The sequence below is a fragment of the Populus euphratica genome, unplaced genomic scaffold, assembly GCF_000495115.2.
Source record: "Populus euphratica unplaced genomic scaffold, PopEup_1.0 scaffold223.1, whole genome shotgun sequence".
Taxonomy (NCBI): domain Eukaryota; kingdom Viridiplantae; phylum Streptophyta; class Magnoliopsida; order Malpighiales; family Salicaceae; genus Populus; species Populus euphratica.
Window position 1 is genome coordinate 197,308 of NW_011500105.1, and position 21,360 is coordinate 218,667.

Sequence of the window (21,360 nt, forward strand, 5' to 3'; positions counted from 1 at the left end):
TAAAGTGTAATTTGAACTATTTCGTTTTCCCTTCCTCGATAATCTCAAAGGAAAATCTCTTCGGTAATAATTACTGAAAATTGTGGAAATTATTTTAATTCAATTGTATTAACTTTTGTTTTTTTCTATATAAACTTTTGATTTTTTAATTAAATATTTATGTAAGATTTTGTTAAATACATGTCTATATATATAATCATTAAATTGACACGTAAGCATGTTATTTAATTTGCTATGCTGTATAATTTTAATGTGTAATATTTTTTTATTATTTATTTAAGAATGTAAACTTTATTTGAGTGTCTATTCTTTAAAATATAACAATTATCACTAACTCTTCTAAAAACTAAAGCGCAATATTATGTTTTCGTGATAAGCCTTCCTTTATATATAAAGTCCACACTTCTTTTTATACATTTTTATTAAAATACATTATAATTTGTTTTATTTTATGCTGTACTATTAAACATAATTATTCACTTTATCTTTAGATATATGAAGTCAATTATATCGTATTAAGTCAATCTCTTTGCAGTTTTTTTTATTAAAAAATATATTAACAATGCTTAAATATTATTTTACATTAAAAAAAATTAATTTGACCCACAATATAAAATAAATAAATGATTTATTACTTCTTTGTATAAATATGATATATAACATTCTATTTATAAAAAAAATTTAATAACACTATAAGAGGTAAAATATTATTTTGCTCCATAAAAAATATCACACATATTATTTGAGAAATTTTAAAAATTTATTCAATCAAATCCCTACTAATTAGTTTTTTTAGTTCTAGAATTGTAATATTTTATATTAATTATACTCATGTTCTTAATTTCTAAAATTTATTTACAGTTAAGTTATAGTTGATTAATTATCTTAATTTAATTTCTAATAGATAGTTCTTAATGTAAATGACTCATTAGGTTTTTAATAAATTGTCTCAAATATAAATCACAATTCTAATAAAATATGATTCAAAAAATTAAATAATATAATTTATTATCAATTCAAAAAATTAATTAATTAATAATTGAAGATCAAGTATAATGTTTAGCAAAGTATCATGATCCTTAAATATTAAAAAAATCATATGTGGTTTGACTTAATATTTCAATGAACAATTTTTTGATGTAATTATATCATTTAATCAAAAATATTTTGATTTAGATATTATATTACAGAGTGTATCTAATTTGTCATATCATGTTTATTCTTAACATCATAGTCATTTATTTTTTTAATAATTTTTAATATATTTTTTTTAATTTCATTCCACATTGCATAAAAAGTTTCCAATTAATATTATTTAAGAATAAGTGAAACATTTTTTTAATTTATCTAAGGTGATGAATTATTTATTAATCACTCAAATACTTTCATAAAGTTTATGTTATACCTAATATTTTTCTATTTATTACTCTTAGAATATTGTATAGTCAAAATTAAAGTACAACATTCTTTATGTAAGATAATTTAGTGGTTTCAAGTTTAAGAATCACCCACACAACTATCATATGAAACTTTTCAAATACATAAATTATTTCTCCATATAAAATCTTTATGCAAGTCAGTTTAATACATTTATCACCTAATAAATATTTACATATTAGTTTTATATCTCAATTTATAAAAATAACTACTTTTTTTTCCATAAAAATAAAGAAAATGATATATATATATATATATATATATATATAAAATAATACTTTAATGAAATATAAATCTCATAACTATAATAATTTTATAATATTTTTATAAAATATTTTTATCCAATGACTTTATTTTTACTTTAAGTTTTTTAATCAAATATAAATAAATACTAAAGATAATGAGTGTCTTTAATGATAAATATAATTTTAATAAACAAACTCAAATGTTACAAATATATAACCTTGATTGCGAATCATAAATAAACAAACAAATTTTTTAACAAAGATGAGTTGTTTTGCAATATCAGTTACATGTAAAATGTTTTGAGTTTGAATTGCTTATTTGAGAAGACAAAGTAGGCGATCCAGTGTACTATTACCAATATTTAATATCTCAGAACTTTTATAATCGTCAGCCAAGCACACGCTTCCAATATCTAGCATGATGTTATTAGTTGCTGCTGTGTTAGGATGCCATTGAGGAGGAGGATATACTGATATATTTGCATCAGCATAACCAGCAAAATGGGTATGGTGAGCAGAAGGGAGTAGGCAACAGTGGTGCAGAATTGAAAGATGTGCTGTTGTAAGGCCTCTTGGCACGCTGGGATTCATAATTTCTCTTACATGTAGCTGCTGTGTGATTTTTTTCAGCCACAAAACTGGCATGGAACGCACTTTCTGTCGAAACGATTGTTCCTATTGGTATAGTTACGCCCTACTAAGTAATGTACAGAGTTGGAACCACCAGAATAATGGCTGCCAGCAGAATAGTTCATAAAAGAGTAATTACCAGCATTAGAAGACTGCTGAGATGAGGAGTCAGAAGAGTTGGATTTCAGAACCATATTGGCAGAAGGTTTCTTGTGTTTTGTTAGAGAAATATAAATTATGTCTTAAGTTTTCACCTAACAATTTAAACTTGAGTGGAGTAAAATTGTAAATTCAGAGTTAATATCTAAAACTTTTTTGCTTCTTAAAATTTTTATGTTTTCTATGCTATTCACTGCATCAAACCTCCTCAAAGATTGATGACAAAAGCAATGATAGCATTTGATCCTTCTGAAACCACTAGGTATATCCACCATAGACTTTTTCTTGTTAGGAATTTCCATGGGAGGGACTAGACACGTACCTTCTATGAAACTGACATGCCAGAAATTGAAGCACCTGAATTCTCTACTCAGCGAACTCTTCTACTGCCATGATTCCTGGGATTCATATCTTGTTCAAATTTAAACACTTCGTCTCTTACGTGAATTGGTTAAACTTGAGCATTGCACACTTAAAACATATACAGAGAAGAAGTTTAAAACTCTCAAATCTCTGGTTCTCTTGGTTCTTTTAACTTCTAAGATTGTAACAATTGAGCAAAGGCTCAAACTGTGTTTTCCATAGGATGTAATTTTTGTGGGTTAGTTCGATAGTAAAGGAATGGAATGGCTGTGATGAGAAAGTAGGTTGAGAAATGAAAAGAGCGGGAATAATTGAGGCAGTTGATGTGCTTATCCTAACGAAAAAGAAGTACGAAAAATTTAAGTACATCTTTTCAAAACCCATCTTCTGCATTCGTACTCGCAAATATCCCCGTTCTGTACGATCCTATGCCTTGCTCATGTCTAGCTTAAGATCAACTACCTCAATTATTCCCGAGATCAGCCCAGCCGTCGTAGCATTCTTGATAAAATGTGTAGTCTTGAAACTTGAAAGCAACTAAAATATTATCCGAGATCAGCCTACTCGGTATGAAAGCACTCGGATTAAGCAAAATAATTTTCCCCGAAGTAGTCTATAATCAGTCACGCTCTTGAGTTCTTTCATCATTTAAAAAATGAACAGCGTGTTGCGCATCTGTGATTGCCAATACCTCTAGATAGAAAGAGCAGCCATTCCATCTTGACTAGGAGCTTTAGTAGGATGCTTCTGATGAAGAGCACGTTGGATCTCCGCTACAGTGAACCACTTACATGAGAACTCATCTCATAGCTGGTGTGACCACAGAATCAACAGAATCAGTAAACCTGCGTTCAGAATCAATCTCTGAAGCCGCAAAAATGTCCCTAAAATACAGAACAAGAACACCCTCAATCTCATTCAACTGCGTGCACGACCTTCCCTCCTTACTCATAATCCCTGCAGCAAGATTGTGTTTTTTTCCTTTCACTTGCTTTCTTATTAAAAAAAAGGCGTTATTACGATCTCCTCCTTAACTACAGAGAACGGAACCTAAATATTGCCAGCTCTATACCCTTTCACTCTCTCACTCTCTATTGTCCATGATTTATTTTGAACAATTCTCCTCCTACATCAAATCTTCCTTGATAATCTCCGAAATTCAAGAATTCAGTTTTGGCAAACCAACTCATACAATTTTAAATTGGTTTCTTCCTTGGAGAACAATAAGGTAAGAAATCTTCCTTAGCCATATACCTCCCAACAATGTTCTTGTCACAACAAGCATATATACCGTGATCTATAGAGAATTTTCCATCTCTACATTTTCTTTTTGTCTCTTCATTAATTAATTTTTCACATTCTGTGTTATTACAAGAACCGTTATTGTTTCTTCCTTGAAATAGTAATTGAAGATCAATTTTTTTTAGCGGTATGCAAAGGTGTTGGCGTGGAATGTCGGCATCCAGGCGATGATGCATGGTGTGATGTAAATTTCGTTTGTGATGGGGAAACTCTCGCGATGAATTGTACTTATTTCTCAGACGCTTACTTGGAAACATTTCAGGTTGACAAGTTCAAGACCATGGAAGCAGTAGAGGGATGTGGCATTTCAGCCGAGTAGTGTGCAATATTTACAAGATGAGAACAGCAAGATTGTTCAAGGTAAGACAGTATGCTTTCGAGAATGATGAGCTTAAATTTTATGATGCATTTGTTGTTGAATTGCTCGATGAGAAACATAAGTTCGAAACTGCAGAGGAAGAGTGTTCTTGCAAATATGATTTAAAATGGCAACACCAGGTACAGTCAAATATTATTTAAGCTTCAATTCAGTATCGTCATCCATGCTTTAAATCATTAACCGTCAGCTAAATACTTAGGACATTATTATGCTAAGCAGAATGAGAAAACCACCTCCAATTAGGCCATGCTTTATATTCAATCCACGAGGACCGTGTACAAGAGGAGATAGGTTACTGTGCTTTTCAAAATTCTTCCATTATTGGACTGGTATTCATGACAACAGTATTCGCTGAAATGAAGTTGCAGCGTAATTAGCATTACCTCGTCTAGTCTTTCAACTTAAAAAGCCTACGAGCCACCTTTCATAGGTGAACATTCCAATTACTTGGAGGGGGGACTAAACTAGGCTGTCTTTGGCTGATGTAACAAACAAGCTTCTTCATTTCTCATAACCAAATATTGAAACTAGGAAGGTCTTCCACTTATGTTTGGGAATTTGATGCCTTTACATTATAAAATGCGACTCAAACTGCTGTTATCAACCAGATAAATTGGCATCCTTCTTCTTAATGATTTGATAAATTTATGACAGCTGGGGTGTTCACTACCATAAATCATGCTAGGAGAAGAGCTACGTCCAAAGTATGAAGAACTGCGATTGCAAATGACCAATAAGCCACGACAGAGGACATGCTTTGGCTTGCTAACTTATGAGTTATGACATTGAGAAATCATGGGTTGTTAGACAAAATGCAAGCATTAATATTCAGGAAAGTATTTGCAGCAACCCAGCAAAGTCCTCAAAGAACATCAATCTTTCATAGCCGCTGCACAGCAAGGCAAAAAGAGCAACTTCTCTGCCCACACATTGAGCATCAACAAATAAAATCAATTTCTTAGATGTTAATGACAAGCTTGATGACACCTTTGTTGGTGTGGACATCAACGGTGAAAAACAATAAATTGAGAAAAACAGAATTGAACAATCAATCAAGTTGAGCGATTACCTTAATATTTCCCAAATTCAAGCAATAAAATTGAATCTAAACTAGAGGGTTGAAACTGTCTAAAAATTACAACACTCCAAGGAACAAACTTACAAAAGAACAATCAAAAGAAAGAAGGAAAAAGGAATGGCAATCAAATGCATATGCCTCTTGGATCCATAACCTTAAGCAGTTAAGCTTTCTCTCAACCTCAATAAGTTTGGTAGTTTCTAGGCAAGCAATTGGACTACAATAATCCATCTTAACATTCACGTGTCTGAAAGGCGTCTTCAAATAACAAAAAGGCAAATTATGAAATAGGAGAAACTATTACCACCATTACTTCTTTCATCTATTCTATCTATGCGGAGCAGCATCCAACCTTTTTCACAGCTGATACATCATCTTTGCCGACAGTAATAGTCTGTCCCTTGGGCAAGGCTGCAGGATCATCCCCAACATCAAGAGCCTTCCGGCTGACTACACGATGAATCTGAGTGAGCACTTCAGTAAAAGCATTTTCAACATTCAAGGACTCTAGGGCAGAGGTCTCCATGAAAAAAGTATTTTCTCTCTCAGCAAATGCAGTGGCATCCTCAGTAGTAACTGCACGCAAGTGACGCAAATCTGCTTTGTTTCCCACAAGCATAATCACAATGTTTGAATCAGTGTGATCACGAAGTTCCTTTAGCCATCTCTCCACATTCTCAAAAGTGACATGTCGAGTGACATCATAGACAAGCAAGGCACCAACGGCTCCTCGATAATATGCACTAGTAATTGCACGGTATCTGTATCAATGAATAGAAACAATGATGAAAATAGGCACCCATATGATACAAGGATTCGAAATAATTCCGTTTCAACAAAAGATATCATGCTTGAAAGTATTTTTGTTCAATAAGAAAAGCAAGAAAAAGAATAGGTAACCATAGAAAACGTGGTTATATTCCAGACACTAGTGAGATAAAAGGTCTTATGATGACACAAAGCTATTACATTCTGCACAATTACGTGAAACATTAATCAAAGCAAAATGCAATAATTTTTCTTTTACTCTCCTTCTTTCTACATGTGCCAACAACAATTCATACAGGAGGAATAGATGGGGTCATACTCTATCTCTCTCAAAATGATGTTTTTATTTCCTGGAATGGATGCAAAATGAGGATAGAAAATCAAAAACAGAGATCAAATGGAAACACTGGACTATCATATTTCTTGCTCTCCCGTCTTTTACAATCCAAATCAGAGTTTAGCAGCAACTCAAAAACAGCCATTTGCTATCAAAACATCAACCACTTTGTAAAGAAAGGTGAAAACTTTGATCCGTTCTCAAGCAAATTTTATACCTCCAAATAAAACATTTAGGCATTTCTGTTCCTAACATTTTCGGCATGAGAGACTAGATCCTAGGGGCCATTATTTGCACAAAAAACCCATTTTCATGTGGTATGTTTTCCATCCATGTCAACAAAAAAAGATGAAGAAGTCCATCAACTACCATAATGGCAATCTACTAAGAACCCTTTCAACCATCAATATGCAAAACACTTATAGTATCAAAAACCCAAATAAAAAAAATAAAGAAAAAGGAAAACTTTGAAGCATCAATCACTTAAGGCATATAGATCTGATACACCCAAATGCAAATGTCACAAAACAAGAAGAAACCCATCTTAGAAAAATAGAAAGATACAGAGATCAAGAAGGTTTGACCTTTCTTGGCCAGCAGTGTCCCAAATCTGAGCTTTGACAACTTTATCATCAACATGGATACTACGAGTGGCGAATTCAACTCCAATAGTGGATTTGGATTCCAAACTGAATTCATTTCTTGTAAATCTTGACAAAAGATTGGATTTTCCAACACCAGAATCACCTATCAACACTAACTTGAATAGATAATCATAGTCATCATCTGCCCTGTAAGCACCCATTTGCTTTGCTAATTCTCTTGTTTTTGTTATATGGGAAATGAAGTTGAGAGATAAAGGTTTGGCCTTTCTGTGCTGTGGACTTGTGGGGTTATATGTGGATCTGTGTAGAGGTTTTGAATTTTAAAGTGGTGAACATTCTTTGATTTTTGTTTGAGAGGAGGCTTGATAATTGTACTTTAACCATTCGATTTTTTAGATACAAATTTTTTATGATAGTATTAAAAAACTCACTTGTGAATTTTAAAATAATTAATTAAATAATAAAATATTCTTTCAAAATCATTATGATACTCATAAACAATAAAAAATGAAATTACCGATAATACTACTAATAATAATAATAATAATAAAGAAGCTTTAAAACATTTTTAAAATTAATAATTTAACAATCTTATAAACAAAATTATGTCTTGAACACTGTTTCTGTTTTCTCGCATTCATTCATTCATTCTATTTATTTATAAATTAATTAATTTAGGTTTTCTAAAAGTTATTTTGAAGTTCTTGAGCAAATTTACAGTTGCCCTAAATTATATATATTAGCTTATAGCTTTCTAGATATTTGAAAAGGTGTAACGCGGAATGGCAGAATTAATCACAATGTGGACATGAATTATTTAATCACAAAAACATTAAAAAAAAAATGTGCACATAGAAAGGTTGATACTTTTCCATTAATAGAAGATATTCATAATTAAATTGAATTCCAATCGTTATCTCCGAATTATTTAATCATGTTAAATTCAACTTTCAATTTTTTATTTGTGTTTACACTTCCAGATGAGAATTTGATGTTAACACCAAAGTGGAATGGATGTTGACAACATTGTTTGTCATTGTCACCGCTATTTATAAACTTTTTTTTATGCGTGAAAAAAAATTAATTAAATTGAAAAAACTAAAAAAATAAATAATTAAAAAATCAAAGTGTGAAAAATACTTGATTAGAATTTTAAAAAACAATTGATTTAATTTTACAAGTCTCAAATAAAAAAAATAAATCAATTAAAATCAAACAAAAAAATTAAAAAAATCAAGTTGAAAAAACAAAATCAAACAAAAAATTAAATTAAATTAGAAAAATCAAGTTAAATCAAAATCAAATCTTTAGAAATTATAAAAATAACTTCAAAAAATAATATAATTTTAGTTTTTAATATAAAATAATTAAACTAAACCGAAACAGAACCAAAGAACCAAATTAGAACCGGTTTTTATTCTAAAATAATCTAATCAAAACTAATTAGTTTAAATTAATTTTATTTTTTAAAAAAACTGATTTTATAACTTTTTTTATAAAAACTAAATCAAATAAAAATAATCAGCCCCATCCACGCTCTTTTTTTTTTTTTGCAACCCTGCAATGATGTCAAAGATTGGTCTTTGTATAGTTGAATTTGGTAAGAAACTAAGATCTGATGAACAAAGCATGGAAACATCTAGCTGAAGGCTACTGCATTTCCCCTGCTCTTCGTGGGTTCGGTGAATAGATGGGGATGGCGTGATGGGGCTAGACAAGACAGGACAGGAGCGAGAGAAATTTAGCTGTGCGACCAACAATAAATGTCATTACAAGCTACAAAATCCAGCGTCTCTTGCAGCATAACAATGTAGAGAGTCTATAATGACAGGAAATAAAGCAAAATGACTTAACAGATGCAGGTGAGGACGACGTGCACTACTGATATTAGATCCCTGTCTTGTTTGTCAGAATATTTTCTTTTGTATTTTTCTAACGTTAACAATATTGTGAGGCAGACAAGAGAATGAATACAGCAGGTTACTGCTCTGGTCCTCTTCATAGCAGGGTATATATCAAAATTGTGTTAAAAATAGATTTGATTCCTTCGGCCTTTTTACTCATCACTGACCTGTGAAGGACAATCTAGTCCTGCCAACATGCCCACGAACAGGACCACATCGAGAACCTCAGATCGTCTGTGAGATAAAGCTTTCCATTACTAACCCCACATGCTCTTCATTTACACGAAACGAAATCATATGTGAAAATCGAATCTTGTGAAAAGAAGCCAGTTCTGTAATCTTGAATTCTTGCGTCAATGGTCGTTTCTTCAATCGGTTCAAGCTTCTCCTTATTCTCAGTTTTATACCTGATTCAACAAAATAATTGTCCAGAAAATATAAGAAAAGGGACACCACCCAGTCAACAATCAAGCTCACATGACTCTAGGAGGTGAGACAGACAGCTCAAGTCATTCATGCCTCATATTCTCAATCAAGATACCTGAAAAGCATAAACATCTTAAGTTCAGAAGCATATCAGAAATTTAAGAGGCAGGGAAATAAACTAATGTCACTGTAAACCTTAGTACTGTGAGTTTTTTATGCTTAACATGAAATCAAATAGCGCAACACCGTGTAGTGTCAAGAAGAACAAACCAAGTTGAAGCCCTCCCCTCCCCTCCCCTCCCCTCCCCTGCACCTCATATGTCTCTGCCACGCCAGGAAGCACATTTTGGAAAGACTACTTTCAGCTTCATCTGTAACCGATCACCAATTTTCCCTCCAGTCAGCTAAAAACATAACGGAAGTAGACAATCATTTCCAAGTGGCTCCCATTGAATCATAAATATAAAGTTTGCCCTAAATTGTTGCCAGGCAAAACAGTATGGAATCAACATAACATTATCTTATATGGTCCTAACAGAAACTCACTGGAGAAAACTAGTAACATTATGAAGTTTCTTCTACTAACATTTTAAGAGATAGAAAGGGTTTGCGGGCAGGAAAGGGGAGGGGATAACCTCTTGGATTCTCTTTTGGACATCACTCCATAATGTGAAAACTACAAAATCCTATCCTTAGTAGATAATGTGGAAAAAAAACCAAGTTAGATTGAAGAATATACATGAATGCAACTAATCTCAATTGTTAGAGGTACATGAGATAATATTTCTTTTGAATACATTTTATATGGGTTTTTTTTCTAAGTTATCATGTTCTTTAATTTTTATAAAAATTTTATTTATTATTATTATTTATCTTTTTTATGATGTAATTAAAATAAAATCAACTTGTTAAACCCATTAGAGTTATAACCCGAATTGTTTGTTTTTCCTATTTCTTTTGAACTCACTTAGGATACTTAGACCATTGTTGCCTTTTTCTTTTCTTTTTTTATTCTTAGGATACTTAGACCTTTTTTTTATTCTCAACATTATATATATATATATATATATATATATATATATATATATATTAAAGTATATTGGACAAAACCATATTCAGATAATTAAAGTTAGAATCTAATTAACAATTGAAATCAATAACTTGTTTCCCAAATTTGCAATATATATATTGCTAATGCCACTAGCTTGACAAATAAAATGCAATTTACAAATAAGATGAAGAGAAGGAAATAAATTTTTTTACTACAACATTTGGTCCATTAATTAGTGGATTGTATCTCCAAAATGTTGTAGCAAAACTGTTTTTTATAATTTTCTCCCTCTTCACATTAATTTATTAATTAATGGATTGCATTTATAAGTATTCTTCTTTAATTGTCTTGTCAAAACAAAAACAAAAAAGTTTTTCATGTTGTAAACTTCATATAGATTTTTAGGGAGCTACTGAGATAAATAACCAAAAATAAATAAATAAAATTGGTAAAATTAATTCTCAAGATCTAATAATTTTGATCTCCAAGAAGCTTATTTCAATAAATAAAAAATGCCTTCTAAATTAATATTCTAGCTTTATGCCTGCTCTATGTGCCTTTAAAAAAAAAAACCTCATGCTTTGCTGAGTTTGCTAGGATTACTTCACATTCACTAGGGCACAGTATCTGTTTAGTGTGATAATCACGGCAGAGATCATAATATTAGGGTTTTGATACACAAATTTTACTATCATGACATGATAACAGATTCAAGTTTACCACATAGTTGCCCCACAGTCCTCCTGAAGCATATGAACGGATTACATCACAAAAAAGCAAAATTAGAGGCCCATAGAGATTGGAAAACAGAAATGCTATCGTGACTCTACTAAGCCATAAAGGATCTTGACTTGGCTGGGTCATCAAGATTTCTCATTGAAGAAACTGATAGCTGAATATTGATTTAGAGAAACACACAAGGAGCCCTCCGCTTCTGTCTCCTTTTCTTTGGCTTCGGAGGCTGCAAAACAACCTTGATTGCAGCATCAAAGACACCCTTCACGTTCTGGGGATAGGACATTTACAGCATTAAGTTAAGCTACAATACCGAAGTGAAGACTGGAGTTAAAGCTATCAATTATTCGAACCACCAAAGTTATTAAGACTTCTCTGCTGAGGACCCAAGTCATGGTTGAACGAGTTGATTTAGATAAATAAATAAAAAAATCACTTTCTTTTTTAAAAGTGAAAAAAAAACATGTTATTTTAGAAAAATAAACAAATCAAAACAGGTTATTACCGGGTCGATTGGGTCTCAGGTTAATCCATTGAGTTAACTAGATTATGTCAACTTCTATTTGGTTTAATTTTAAATTTTTGAGTTAGCGAGTCATCAGGTTGACTAGCCAGCCCAACCAGGTTTAACAATGAGAAGCACTCCAACAGGCTACTTGCTAGAATTAGGAAATATTGGCAGAAGAATCTATGCAAGGGTGTTGCTCCTAGACTGAAAAGCAAACAATTGGCGTTAACTATTACCCATTGAGTCTGTTGGGACTGTGAGTGTAAAGAAAATGACTTCCAACTGGATTTTAAGACCAAATTGATGGCTGAGAGGAAAGAGGACATGTGATTTGGGAAAATCTTAAGTTCTTGGACAATAGACTCCTCCTCTGCTTTTTCACCAATTATTGTGTAGTAAGAGTTGGCTCTATTCATAATTCATATATTATGTTAGCTGGAGAAATGTCTGCTGTTTGTACTTTATCCAGAAAAAGGGTTAACAGGAGGATTCTAACAGCATTTGGAACTCAGTCTACAATGAAGTTTTCTGTAAAAATACTACTTTTTGTACAGAAAAAAATTAGAGTTCTCCTTTTACCAAAAAATAATAATAATTGACCAAACCTGCTGAGTCTTGGAGCTGCACTCTAAGTAAACAGCAGCACCGATCATCTTCTTTAGTTCCTCCCCCTGCTCAATGTGAAAGTTGCTGGGTTCATAAATGAAATGGAAAAACTCATTTTGTTCAAATTGGTGTAAACGAAAGAAAATCAGCTACTTGCCTGAGCAGTCGTGATTGGTGCGGCACCAGGATGATCTATCAGATATTGCCTATCGTTCCGTAAATCTGCAGCCCGTTGCATCCTACTGATATTAGTACAACCTGAAATGAAAAAAAAAATAGAAGGTACAAAAATTGATCTTACCCAGTTTGGTTCCCACAAGCACAATCGGCACAGCTGGGGCATAATGCCTTAGTTCAGAAATCCACTGAGGACAAAATATTGATACAAAAAGAAAGCAAAATCAGACAAGCTTTGATGATTATAAAAAAGTCTCAGATGAATCAAAATCAATCATCCAAACGTGTGAAATAGAATTGAAAATAGTAAATCATACCTTCTTGGCAATGTTCTCATAGCTAGCTTTGCTGATTAGAGAAAAGGCCAGCAAGAACACATCTGCACCTCTGTAACTCAGAGGCCTCAACCTGTTATAATCCTCCTGTCCTGAATGCACAGATTACACAATTAGTACTACCTGTTCTTAGGGTTCTTCAGAATAGTTTAATAGTCTCTGTTTGAAAGGGATTAATATCCGCTTTCAGAAACCTAAGAAAGCAAGAATACTAACCTGCAGTATCCCATAATCCAAGATTCACGGTGCTGCCATGGACCACCACATTAGCACTGAAGTTGTCAAACACTGTAGGTACATAATCCTATCAAGATTAACAACACCAAAAAGGGTATTACAACAGGAAACATGGAAAGAAAAACTTTGTAATTACAAGTGCTAGTTCCTTTCATGAAAAAAGAAATAAAGCTTGAGCCTTGAGACACTATAACAGTGTCTAATCCATACAGTAGGGAAAGTGTTGCTGGTGTAAGAGATGAGCATGCATGTCTTGCCAACAGCTCCATCCCCAACAGTGACACACTTGATGAACCTAGCTGTGCTCATTTTCTTGAACTACCTGATCTCCTTGTTTTCTTCACCCTCTAATTATTCCATTGATACAGGAAGGTAAAGATCGTAAAAGCCTGCAAGGACTATGTCTCTTTCACCTTCCTTTCACAAATATCCGTAGAGACTTGAGAGAATAAGTGGGTTGCGCTGTGTTTAGAATTTGAATAGGGATAGAGGGGACGGTAAGGTAGGCATATAACAACGTTGAGCAACTAAGCAGTACCCAACTTTAGCTGGACTTTCTTTGCCTTCACCATGATGGCACAAATGGCTTTCTGTTTCTTCAAGGGGAAGCACAGAGGCCGAAGATACTATACAACAGAAGTGTTTGGTACTCGTGTTAGTTGGTTAAGTGCTGGACAAGGGAGTTACATTGAATCATGAATACTATGAAAATATATATATATATATAAAAAAAAAATACATGTTGCTTAGTTAGACAAATTAGTATCATGAATGTAAGAACTAGAGTAATTAAGATCCAAAACCCAAGTGGAAAATCAAGTGATCACATTGACTTATGGAGACATGAAAACCTCCATGCTATCCAAGTCAATCTTTCGACAATTCATCTCCTGATAGAATGATTGGTACTAGAATTTCATGTGTAAGAACTCCTGCTCAATTGCATGGAGAAATCAATGCACAGGAGGGTCAAAATGGCAGAAACCAAAAGAGAGAGCCTACTTTACGGTGGTGTCACCATGATTAGTGGATAAATTAACAAGGCAATGTGACAACGGGCTTGTCACTGTCATTATACCAAAGCTTACGTTTTGATAAACTAATAACATTGGCTTGGTACAGTGAAAAACAAATTGTGAAAAGCTTGTAGCGAAACAGGCAATAAATCTCGTGTTCGAGCTTCTATCTCGTGTTGATTTTGTACCCCCAAGAGAAATATGTGTGTAATTGTTTGGTGATTGATTGCTATCGAAGTAGATGAAGAATATTGAGTCAAATTATAATGTGAGATTATAAATTTTTATTATTATTATTAAATATACCACTCCTGATTATGGATGTCCCATTCAAAATCTAACAAAATTACTTAATTTTACTATGTACAAACTGCTAGGAGAATTCGTTACGTTAAAAAAAATGGATTGGATTATGAACGCAGTTCAATATGGGTATATCTTTAGTTGGGGTATGATAATGTTTAATATATGCTGTTTAATAGCATGTGACAATTAAATTATTAAACTATAAACTAAGTTTTTTTTTTTCTGTAGCATAAGGCAATATGCAGCACGCGCGGCAAAGAACCAATTGGTTTTAGTCACCAACCAATCCATGGCAAGGTACAATTTGTTCGTTGAGTTTTTTATTTTTGCTCATTTAATCCCTGTAAATTTAGGTATTTTTTCAGTCGTACAACTTTTATTTTATCACAATTTTAGCCCCTAGATAATGAAAGAATAAATATAAAGTGAAAGAATAAATATAAAGTCATCAAATAAAAAAAAAAAGAGGAAAGAGAGGTTTTCGCCAACCATATTCTAGTAATAATAATAAAAAATCCTAGTATCAATGAATTTATTTTAAAAAGAAGAGTTCAATAAAGATGGTTTTTTTCTTTAATCATATTGAAAAAATGCATATTAAGATTTGTTAAGTTTTTTATTCAATTTTATTTTTAGTTTTTAGACTAATTAAATAATATTTTAGGATTGAAAATGAGATTGGAGAGGTTCTATTTTTTTTAGGTTTTTTTTAAGATAAAATAAGTTGAGATTTTGGTTTTGGTGGTTCAAAAACTTAAGACATTAATTTTTTAATTATAGAAAAATATTTTGATAAATAACAAATTATTTGCTTACACGACAATGTTCATTCTATATCTTTTTTAAATATACCTAACATGTTTGGTCTTTTTTTAGGTCAAACATGCGTGTCCGGTTTTTTTAACAACTCTTCAATTTTTTAATTGTTTTTTTTTTGGTATTTTAGAATAAAATTCTCTTTTAAATAATAATGAATATATCTATTTTTCATCATAAATGTGTTCATACTTGTTAGCAATTGATTTTATAAATAATAATGAATATTTTATCTTGTTGTATACTATTCTTGAAATGAAATATACATTAGTTAATTTTTATAATATTTTCAAATTGTAAAACAATTCAAGATAAAATTTCATTTATAATATGATATTGTAACTTTAAAAATTTTTAATTAATTTAATTTAGATACTGAACTTGTTATATAAATTATGCATTTTATATTTATTTTAATTCAAACAGATAAACAATAAAATGACCAAAAAATGCAATACCATAGTATTACCAAAAAAATTAATTGTTTTGTTTCAACACTATATGACACAATTAAGAGCAACACAGCACGTTAATCATAGCAAAGGCAACTCATTAGGGGCCAAACATACTCTTTGATGGCATTTGCTATGAATACAAAATGGAAGTGAATTATTATAATATTATCTTTTAAGAATTAATGTAAAAAATAGTTATTAATTAAAAATGTTCGGTGTATTTATAAATTTAAGTATAAATTGTTAATGGAAAAAGAAAATAAAAAAGAATTAAATTATTGATAATGATCTCCTAAAAAGAAATAAAAAAAAATTATTTAGCGTATATTTTAGGTGTAACACAAAGGACCTATTTTTTTATGTGAAAAGAAAATAATCATTAGATAGATTATGTTATTGCACCATTAACTATCATCAGCATCATTCAGGAAAAAAAAATTACAGCATATTTAATAATAATTAATTATATATTTTTAACACTTGATATACAAAATTAAAAAAAAAATTGCAAGAATAACAATCAACATGCCTCAAATATTGCCCAATGTTATCCTGGAGGACCTGGGATTTAAGCTGAATATCAGAAGAGTTTTTGCTTCTTTTTCTCCATCGAAGGGATTCTCTTCTAAAAAAATGATAAAATAAAAAACAGGCCAATGAAACTAAATACAGATAGTATAAATAGAAAAGCATAACTATTTTTGGTGATATAAAATTTCCCATTACATAAAATTAAATATTCTTACTTTTATTGGCGTAGGTGGTAATATATATATATATATATATAAAAAAGAAATTCTAAGAAAATAGAAAAACTAACCTTGGGCCACAGTACCAACGTCTCACACTTCAATACATTCCCAATCTTGGAAGAGATTATTGTCATTTAATTGCTCTCTTAATTAGACGATCCAACATAGCTAATTAGTAGTCTAGCTTTTATTTATTTTTTCACCGATTGATATATTAGTATAGTTATAAAACTCAATTCTGAGTTAAACTTAAAATAAAAAATAAATAAACAATCAACTTGGTTTGATTTGGTTAAATATCTTAATTTTATTTTTTTAGATTTTTTTAAACTAAGTTGTTTTGACTATTTTAATAAAAATAAAAATATTATTTTGATTAATTCATATTAATATGATTTACTTTTAATAGCTTTGGATGATAGTAACATGTGAGATTACATATGGCCATCACTAAAAAGAAAAACAAGATTATGTGCATCATTAGATTTTTAATTTAATTAGGGTGTCATATTTTTGTGCCAACACTTAGAAAGATGGAGATAAGGTGGTAATCTCATTGGATTATAATGATAGTTAACAAATAGGTTATAGCCACATGGCATCATCAAGCAATAAATATTTCTTTACTGCAATTTGTTTTTCCTATTATGAAATTGTTAAGAAATATAATATCATAATGGCTTGCTACATATTAATGCACTTACCTTGAATATCCAAATATCTTAAACAACCAACTAATATAAGCTTAGATTTACTTCCTATTATAAAACTATACCTCTACGAAAGGTTTAGTATATACTTATAGTTCTTATTCTTCATATGGGCTACCTAAACCCTAATCAACCACTCTAAACGACTCCCTTTGTGTCTTTTACGGTGGCCAGCCATCTTTACATGTGCACTAGACAAAGACTATCATTTGTTCTTTATCTTCTTGTGTGTAACATGTAGTATATATTATTCATACAAACATCTCCTTTTCACTTCACACCTGAAGGCACATCGTCAGATGTACGGTTTGTTGTTTTACTTGATTTCCTTCCTTATTTTTATTAATTAGTGCACTACGTGCGGTACGTAAAGGGTGTTTTTTTTTTTTGTGAATAGGGTATGTGTTGATTGACTTAGTTTCTTGATTCTTTGATGTTATATTTCATGAGAAAAAATTGTACTTATTCTGGTAGTAGTTAATGATTGTAATTGCTATTGTTTTTATGTTATTTCTTGATACAGTGCTAGGTTTATAAGGATGCAAAGAGAGAATAACAGCAACAATAATAACAATCGGACGCTGTTTCATCCGGCATGCGCAGCGTGCAAGCATCAACGGAAGAGGTGCACGGAGGATTGTGCATTGGCACCGTATTTTCCAGCAGAGAAAACCCAAGAATTTCAAGCTGTTCATAAAGTTTTTGGTGTTAGCAATGTTGTTAAATTAGTGAAAGATGTTAGTGAAGAGAGGCGAAAAGAGACGGCGGATTCATTGGTTTGGGAGGCTCAATGTAGGCAAAATGATCCGGTTTTAGGCTGTTATGGGAAGTTCAAGAGATTAAAGGAAGAACTTGACTTGTACAAATCTCAACATCCGTCGCTAAACCAAAACCAAAATGGACAGCAGCAGGGGGGCGTTGTGTATAACAAACAGTCTCCGGTGATGGTTTACGGGATAAATGATAGGGCGAACGGTATTGGAGGAGGAGGCTTAGCTGCTAACAATAACATGGTAAGTTATGGCCATGATAATGAGAATTTGATTGCAGACTCAATCCAGCATAATTTTCATTGGGATTATGTGCAAAGTCTAGATAAATCAAAGCGAGGAAGAGATGCTAGTTCTCTTCTTCTTCCATCACCACAGCCGTTGCCACACCACTATTCCATCAATGGATTTAATCAACAACAATACTATCTTCCAGGTAATTTCCCTATATGCAAATTACATAGACACATGCATCTAAAACGCATTCCCGCGTACGCATATATTAATTAATCTCACTTCTAGCACTCGTGATATTAATTTAAAGTATTTTTTAATTAAAAATATATCAAAATAATATTATTTTAAATTTTAAATTTTATTTTTTACATTATCATATCAAAATGATTTGAAAATAAAAAAATATTAATTTAAAAAAAATAAACACTTTTAAAATTAAAAAAAAAAACAATTAAATTACGATTGATCGCCTTACAAAGGAATTCTAAAGAGTTTGTTGAATCTCTGTTATGCTTAAGTTTTGGGTTTATTGCTTGTATGATTGCATTATGATTTTTTTCCCTTGCAATAAATTCGGGTTTTAATGAAGTTGCTCTACATTATTAATATTTCCTAACGGTAGATTATATCACCTGTGTTTGCTGTTAGGCGAATTTGGCTCAATGGAAAGCACACTCTTCATGGGAGAAGGAGATGGACCATAGTTCCTCGTAGCTAATTAATCTTGGGAAGAACAATGTGGATCATTGTTAAAATCTTGGACCCAAGGCATCACAGTTTAGCTCCTTCAGTCTCCATCGTGACAGAAGGCAGGTTTCCTGATTGTTCTCTGTATCTCAATCTTATATTTATTTTCATTTCAAGAGAAGAGTGAATATACATGTGTGAATGTATAAATTAGGAATTCGGAACAGTACTGTTGTTTGAATATTATAATGTTCAAGAACATGGATTATTTTCATGGTTTCTGATTCAAATACCACCGCGGCACTGTGTAGAAAGTGTTTTTGCTTTGGAAGGAATGAAGAGATGGGTTTGAACTATATTCCATTTTATTAGTATTTAAAAAAGATATTTTATTAGTTATTTTTAAACTTTTATTTAAAAAATAAGCAAACATAAAAAGAAAAATATATTAATACAATATCATTAATTACTCTAATTATTGTAAAATTTTCCAATCTGCAATGGGTTATGACCTAAACAGGGGGTTTAATGTCATATAGAGACATTGTTTATTGCTGGAGCCTATAACCACTTAAGAAAAAAATAAAGGAAAAAAAAACGAGGACTCAGCATAGGAAATTAAGTGATTTAACATCACATTAGGTTTTTATTATAACAAATTGTTTTTATTTCCAAATTTTGACAAAAAAATAAAATAAAGGAACCTAATTAATAATTATAGATCATGTATGAATTGCATGTATGGTAACATATCAATAATCTCACCAAATTCCCTTCTTAAAATTGAACTTATTCATAAAAAATCAACAATCTTATCCAATTTCATCTCACATGGGAATTGCATAATTGTTGACACATTTTTGAGTTATGATATACACATTGAAATTATTATTGCAATTGAATAATGTTAAGTATTTTAATATATATATATATATAGAAAACTCCAAGAATATAAATGAATGATTGGACTAATGAAGCTTGCATATGGGTCCTATTTTAACGTTATGATCTAATGAATCATTTGTATTCTTGAAGGGTGTTTTTTATATATATAACTATGTTTTCTTCATATTTAGGATTACTTATTGCGGTATTTATAAATGTGTGTGTGAATTTCTTTTCGGAAGAAATGAAACTCATAGCTATTAAAAGAAACTAGTGCATATTACACAAGGCCAAAATACAGTATAAAATATAAGTGAAGCACAGCACACCTTAATTTCTCGTGTTTGATCGATATTTCACTTCATCACATTAAATTATTTGTATTTATTTTATTTTTGTATTTTAAAATTATTTTAAAAAATTTAAATTTTTTTATTTTGTATTTTGTATTTTAAATTAATATTTTTTTTAATATTTTTAAATTATTTATATATACTAATATTAAAAATAATTTTTAAAAAATAAAAACATATTTTTTTTTAAATAAAAAACACTTTACCACTCACAAGCAGGTCGTTAACTTGGGCATTTATTATATATATATATATATATATATAGCATTTATTATATATATATATATTAACACGGATGATAAGTTACCTCATAATAAAGTAAAGTCATTAAACTCGATTATAATTATAACTTGTTCGAAAACTTAAATTATAAATTAAAAAAATTAATCAAATTTAACTAGGATTAAGTAATATAATTTTTAATTTTTAAAAAATAATTAAAAAAAATATTATTATAATCTGATCAACCAAATTACAAATCATAAACATTAATAAAATCAAATTATTAAATCAAATTCTAGTTATAATTTGATTTAAAACTCTGAGTTATAAATTAAAAAAATTAATGTAGTTTCACTTGGATTAATTAAAATAATATTTTTAATTTTTTAAAAATAATAAAAAATATATTATTTTAATCTCTACAAATTGGCCTCTCCAATTAATTATATAAAATCAAAGCTACCTTAGCATGAATTTCTTTCAAACCCAATATGGGCTAGGAGCTGGGTTAAGTGGCCAACATGCGAGATAAGCTGGGATTTAATGACAACGATGTAAAATGATTTTTTGAAAGCAGCCAATTAAGTTAATTAAAAATATACACGTGTGAAAAGATTTTGATTAGCAACTAACAAAGGTATCCCAACTTTAGATTATTCAATGAAACAAAATGTAAAAACCAATTTTATGCTACCTCTCTGGCCACAGTTCTAAGACTACTCTCTTCATGAATAAACATAACTAGATAATTTACTTATACTATGTTGTAAATTTAATTAATTTTTTAAGTTAAAAAGATATTTAAATATTGTTAACATGTTCATGAATAAACATAACTAGATAATTTACTTATACTATGTTGTAAATTT

At 30.6% G+C, this 21,360-nt stretch overlaps 3 protein-coding genes and 1 long non-coding RNA gene across 4 annotated transcripts; 2 read left to right on the top strand and 2 right to left on the bottom strand.

The window, feature by feature from the left end:
- The first annotated feature begins 4,213 nt into the window (after positions 1-4,213).
- Positions 4,214-5,681, top strand: LOC105109618 (uncharacterized). Its single transcript, XR_839300.1, has 2 exons — positions 4,214-4,313; positions 4,399-5,681. It is a non-coding gene; the product is annotated as an uncharacterized LOC105109618 (long non-coding RNA).
- Positions 5,601-7,655, bottom strand: LOC105109617 (ras-related protein RABA1f-like). Its single transcript, XM_011004367.1, has 2 exons — positions 7,283-7,655; positions 5,601-6,354 (listed from the first exon to the last, which is right to left on the bottom strand). The coding sequence occupies exons 1-2, from the start codon at positions 7,501-7,503 to the stop codon at positions 5,925-5,927; spliced, it is 651 nt and encodes a 216-aa protein (XP_011002669.1). The 5' UTR covers positions 7,504-7,655; the 3' UTR covers positions 5,601-5,924.
- Positions 7,656-11,335: 3,680 nt separating this feature from the next.
- LOC105109619 (rac-like GTP-binding protein RAC2) lies at positions 11,336-13,899 on the bottom strand. The gene is made up of 7 exons (XM_011004368.1): positions 13,493-13,899; positions 13,262-13,349; positions 13,028-13,137; positions 12,835-12,898; positions 12,691-12,755; positions 12,533-12,598; positions 11,336-11,690 (listed from the first exon to the last, which is right to left on the bottom strand). Exons 1-7 carry the CDS (start codon positions 13,589-13,591, stop codon positions 11,589-11,591), a joined length of 594 nt encoding a protein of 197 aa, XP_011002670.1. The 5' UTR covers positions 13,592-13,899; the 3' UTR covers positions 11,336-11,588.
- A 3,977-nt stretch (positions 13,900-17,876) lies between these two features.
- LOC105109631 (LOB domain-containing protein 2-like) lies at positions 17,877-19,048 on the top strand. The gene is made up of 2 exons (XM_011004382.1): positions 17,877-18,543; positions 18,993-19,048. Exons 1-2 carry the CDS (start codon positions 17,877-17,879, stop codon positions 19,046-19,048), a joined length of 723 nt encoding a protein of 240 aa, XP_011002684.1.
- Positions 19,049-21,360: the final 2,312 nt, after the last annotated feature.

Excerpts from the sequence above, each read along its gene's own strand:
- LOC105109631 (XM_011004382.1), top strand. The coding sequence starts at position 17,877 with ATGCAAAGAGAGAATAACAGCAACAATAATAACAATCGGACGCTGTTT. Across the intron at positions 18,544-18,992 it reads ACAACAATACTATCTTCCAG|GCGAATTTGGCTCAATGGAA; the intron begins GTAATTTCCCTA and ends GTTTGCTGTTAG.
- LOC105109617 (XM_011004367.1), bottom strand. The coding sequence starts at position 7,503 with ATGGGTGCTTACAGGGCAGATGATGACTATGATTATCTATTCAAGTTA. Across the intron at positions 6,355-7,282 it reads GACACTGCTGGCCAAGAAAG|ATACCGTGCAATTACTAGTG; the intron begins GTCAAACCTTCT and ends TCATTGATACAG.
- LOC105109619 (XM_011004368.1), bottom strand. The coding sequence starts at position 13,591 with ATGAGCACAGCTAGGTTCATCAAGTGTGTCACTGTTGGGGATGGAGCT. Across the intron at positions 12,756-12,834 it reads GCTTGTGGGAACCAAACTGG|ATTTACGGAACGATAGGCAA; the intron begins GTAAGATCAATT and ends AACGGGCTGCAG. Across the intron at positions 12,599-12,690 it reads CACCAATCACGACTGCTCAG|GGGGAGGAACTAAAGAAGAT; the intron begins GCAAGTAGCTGA and ends CACATTGAGCAG.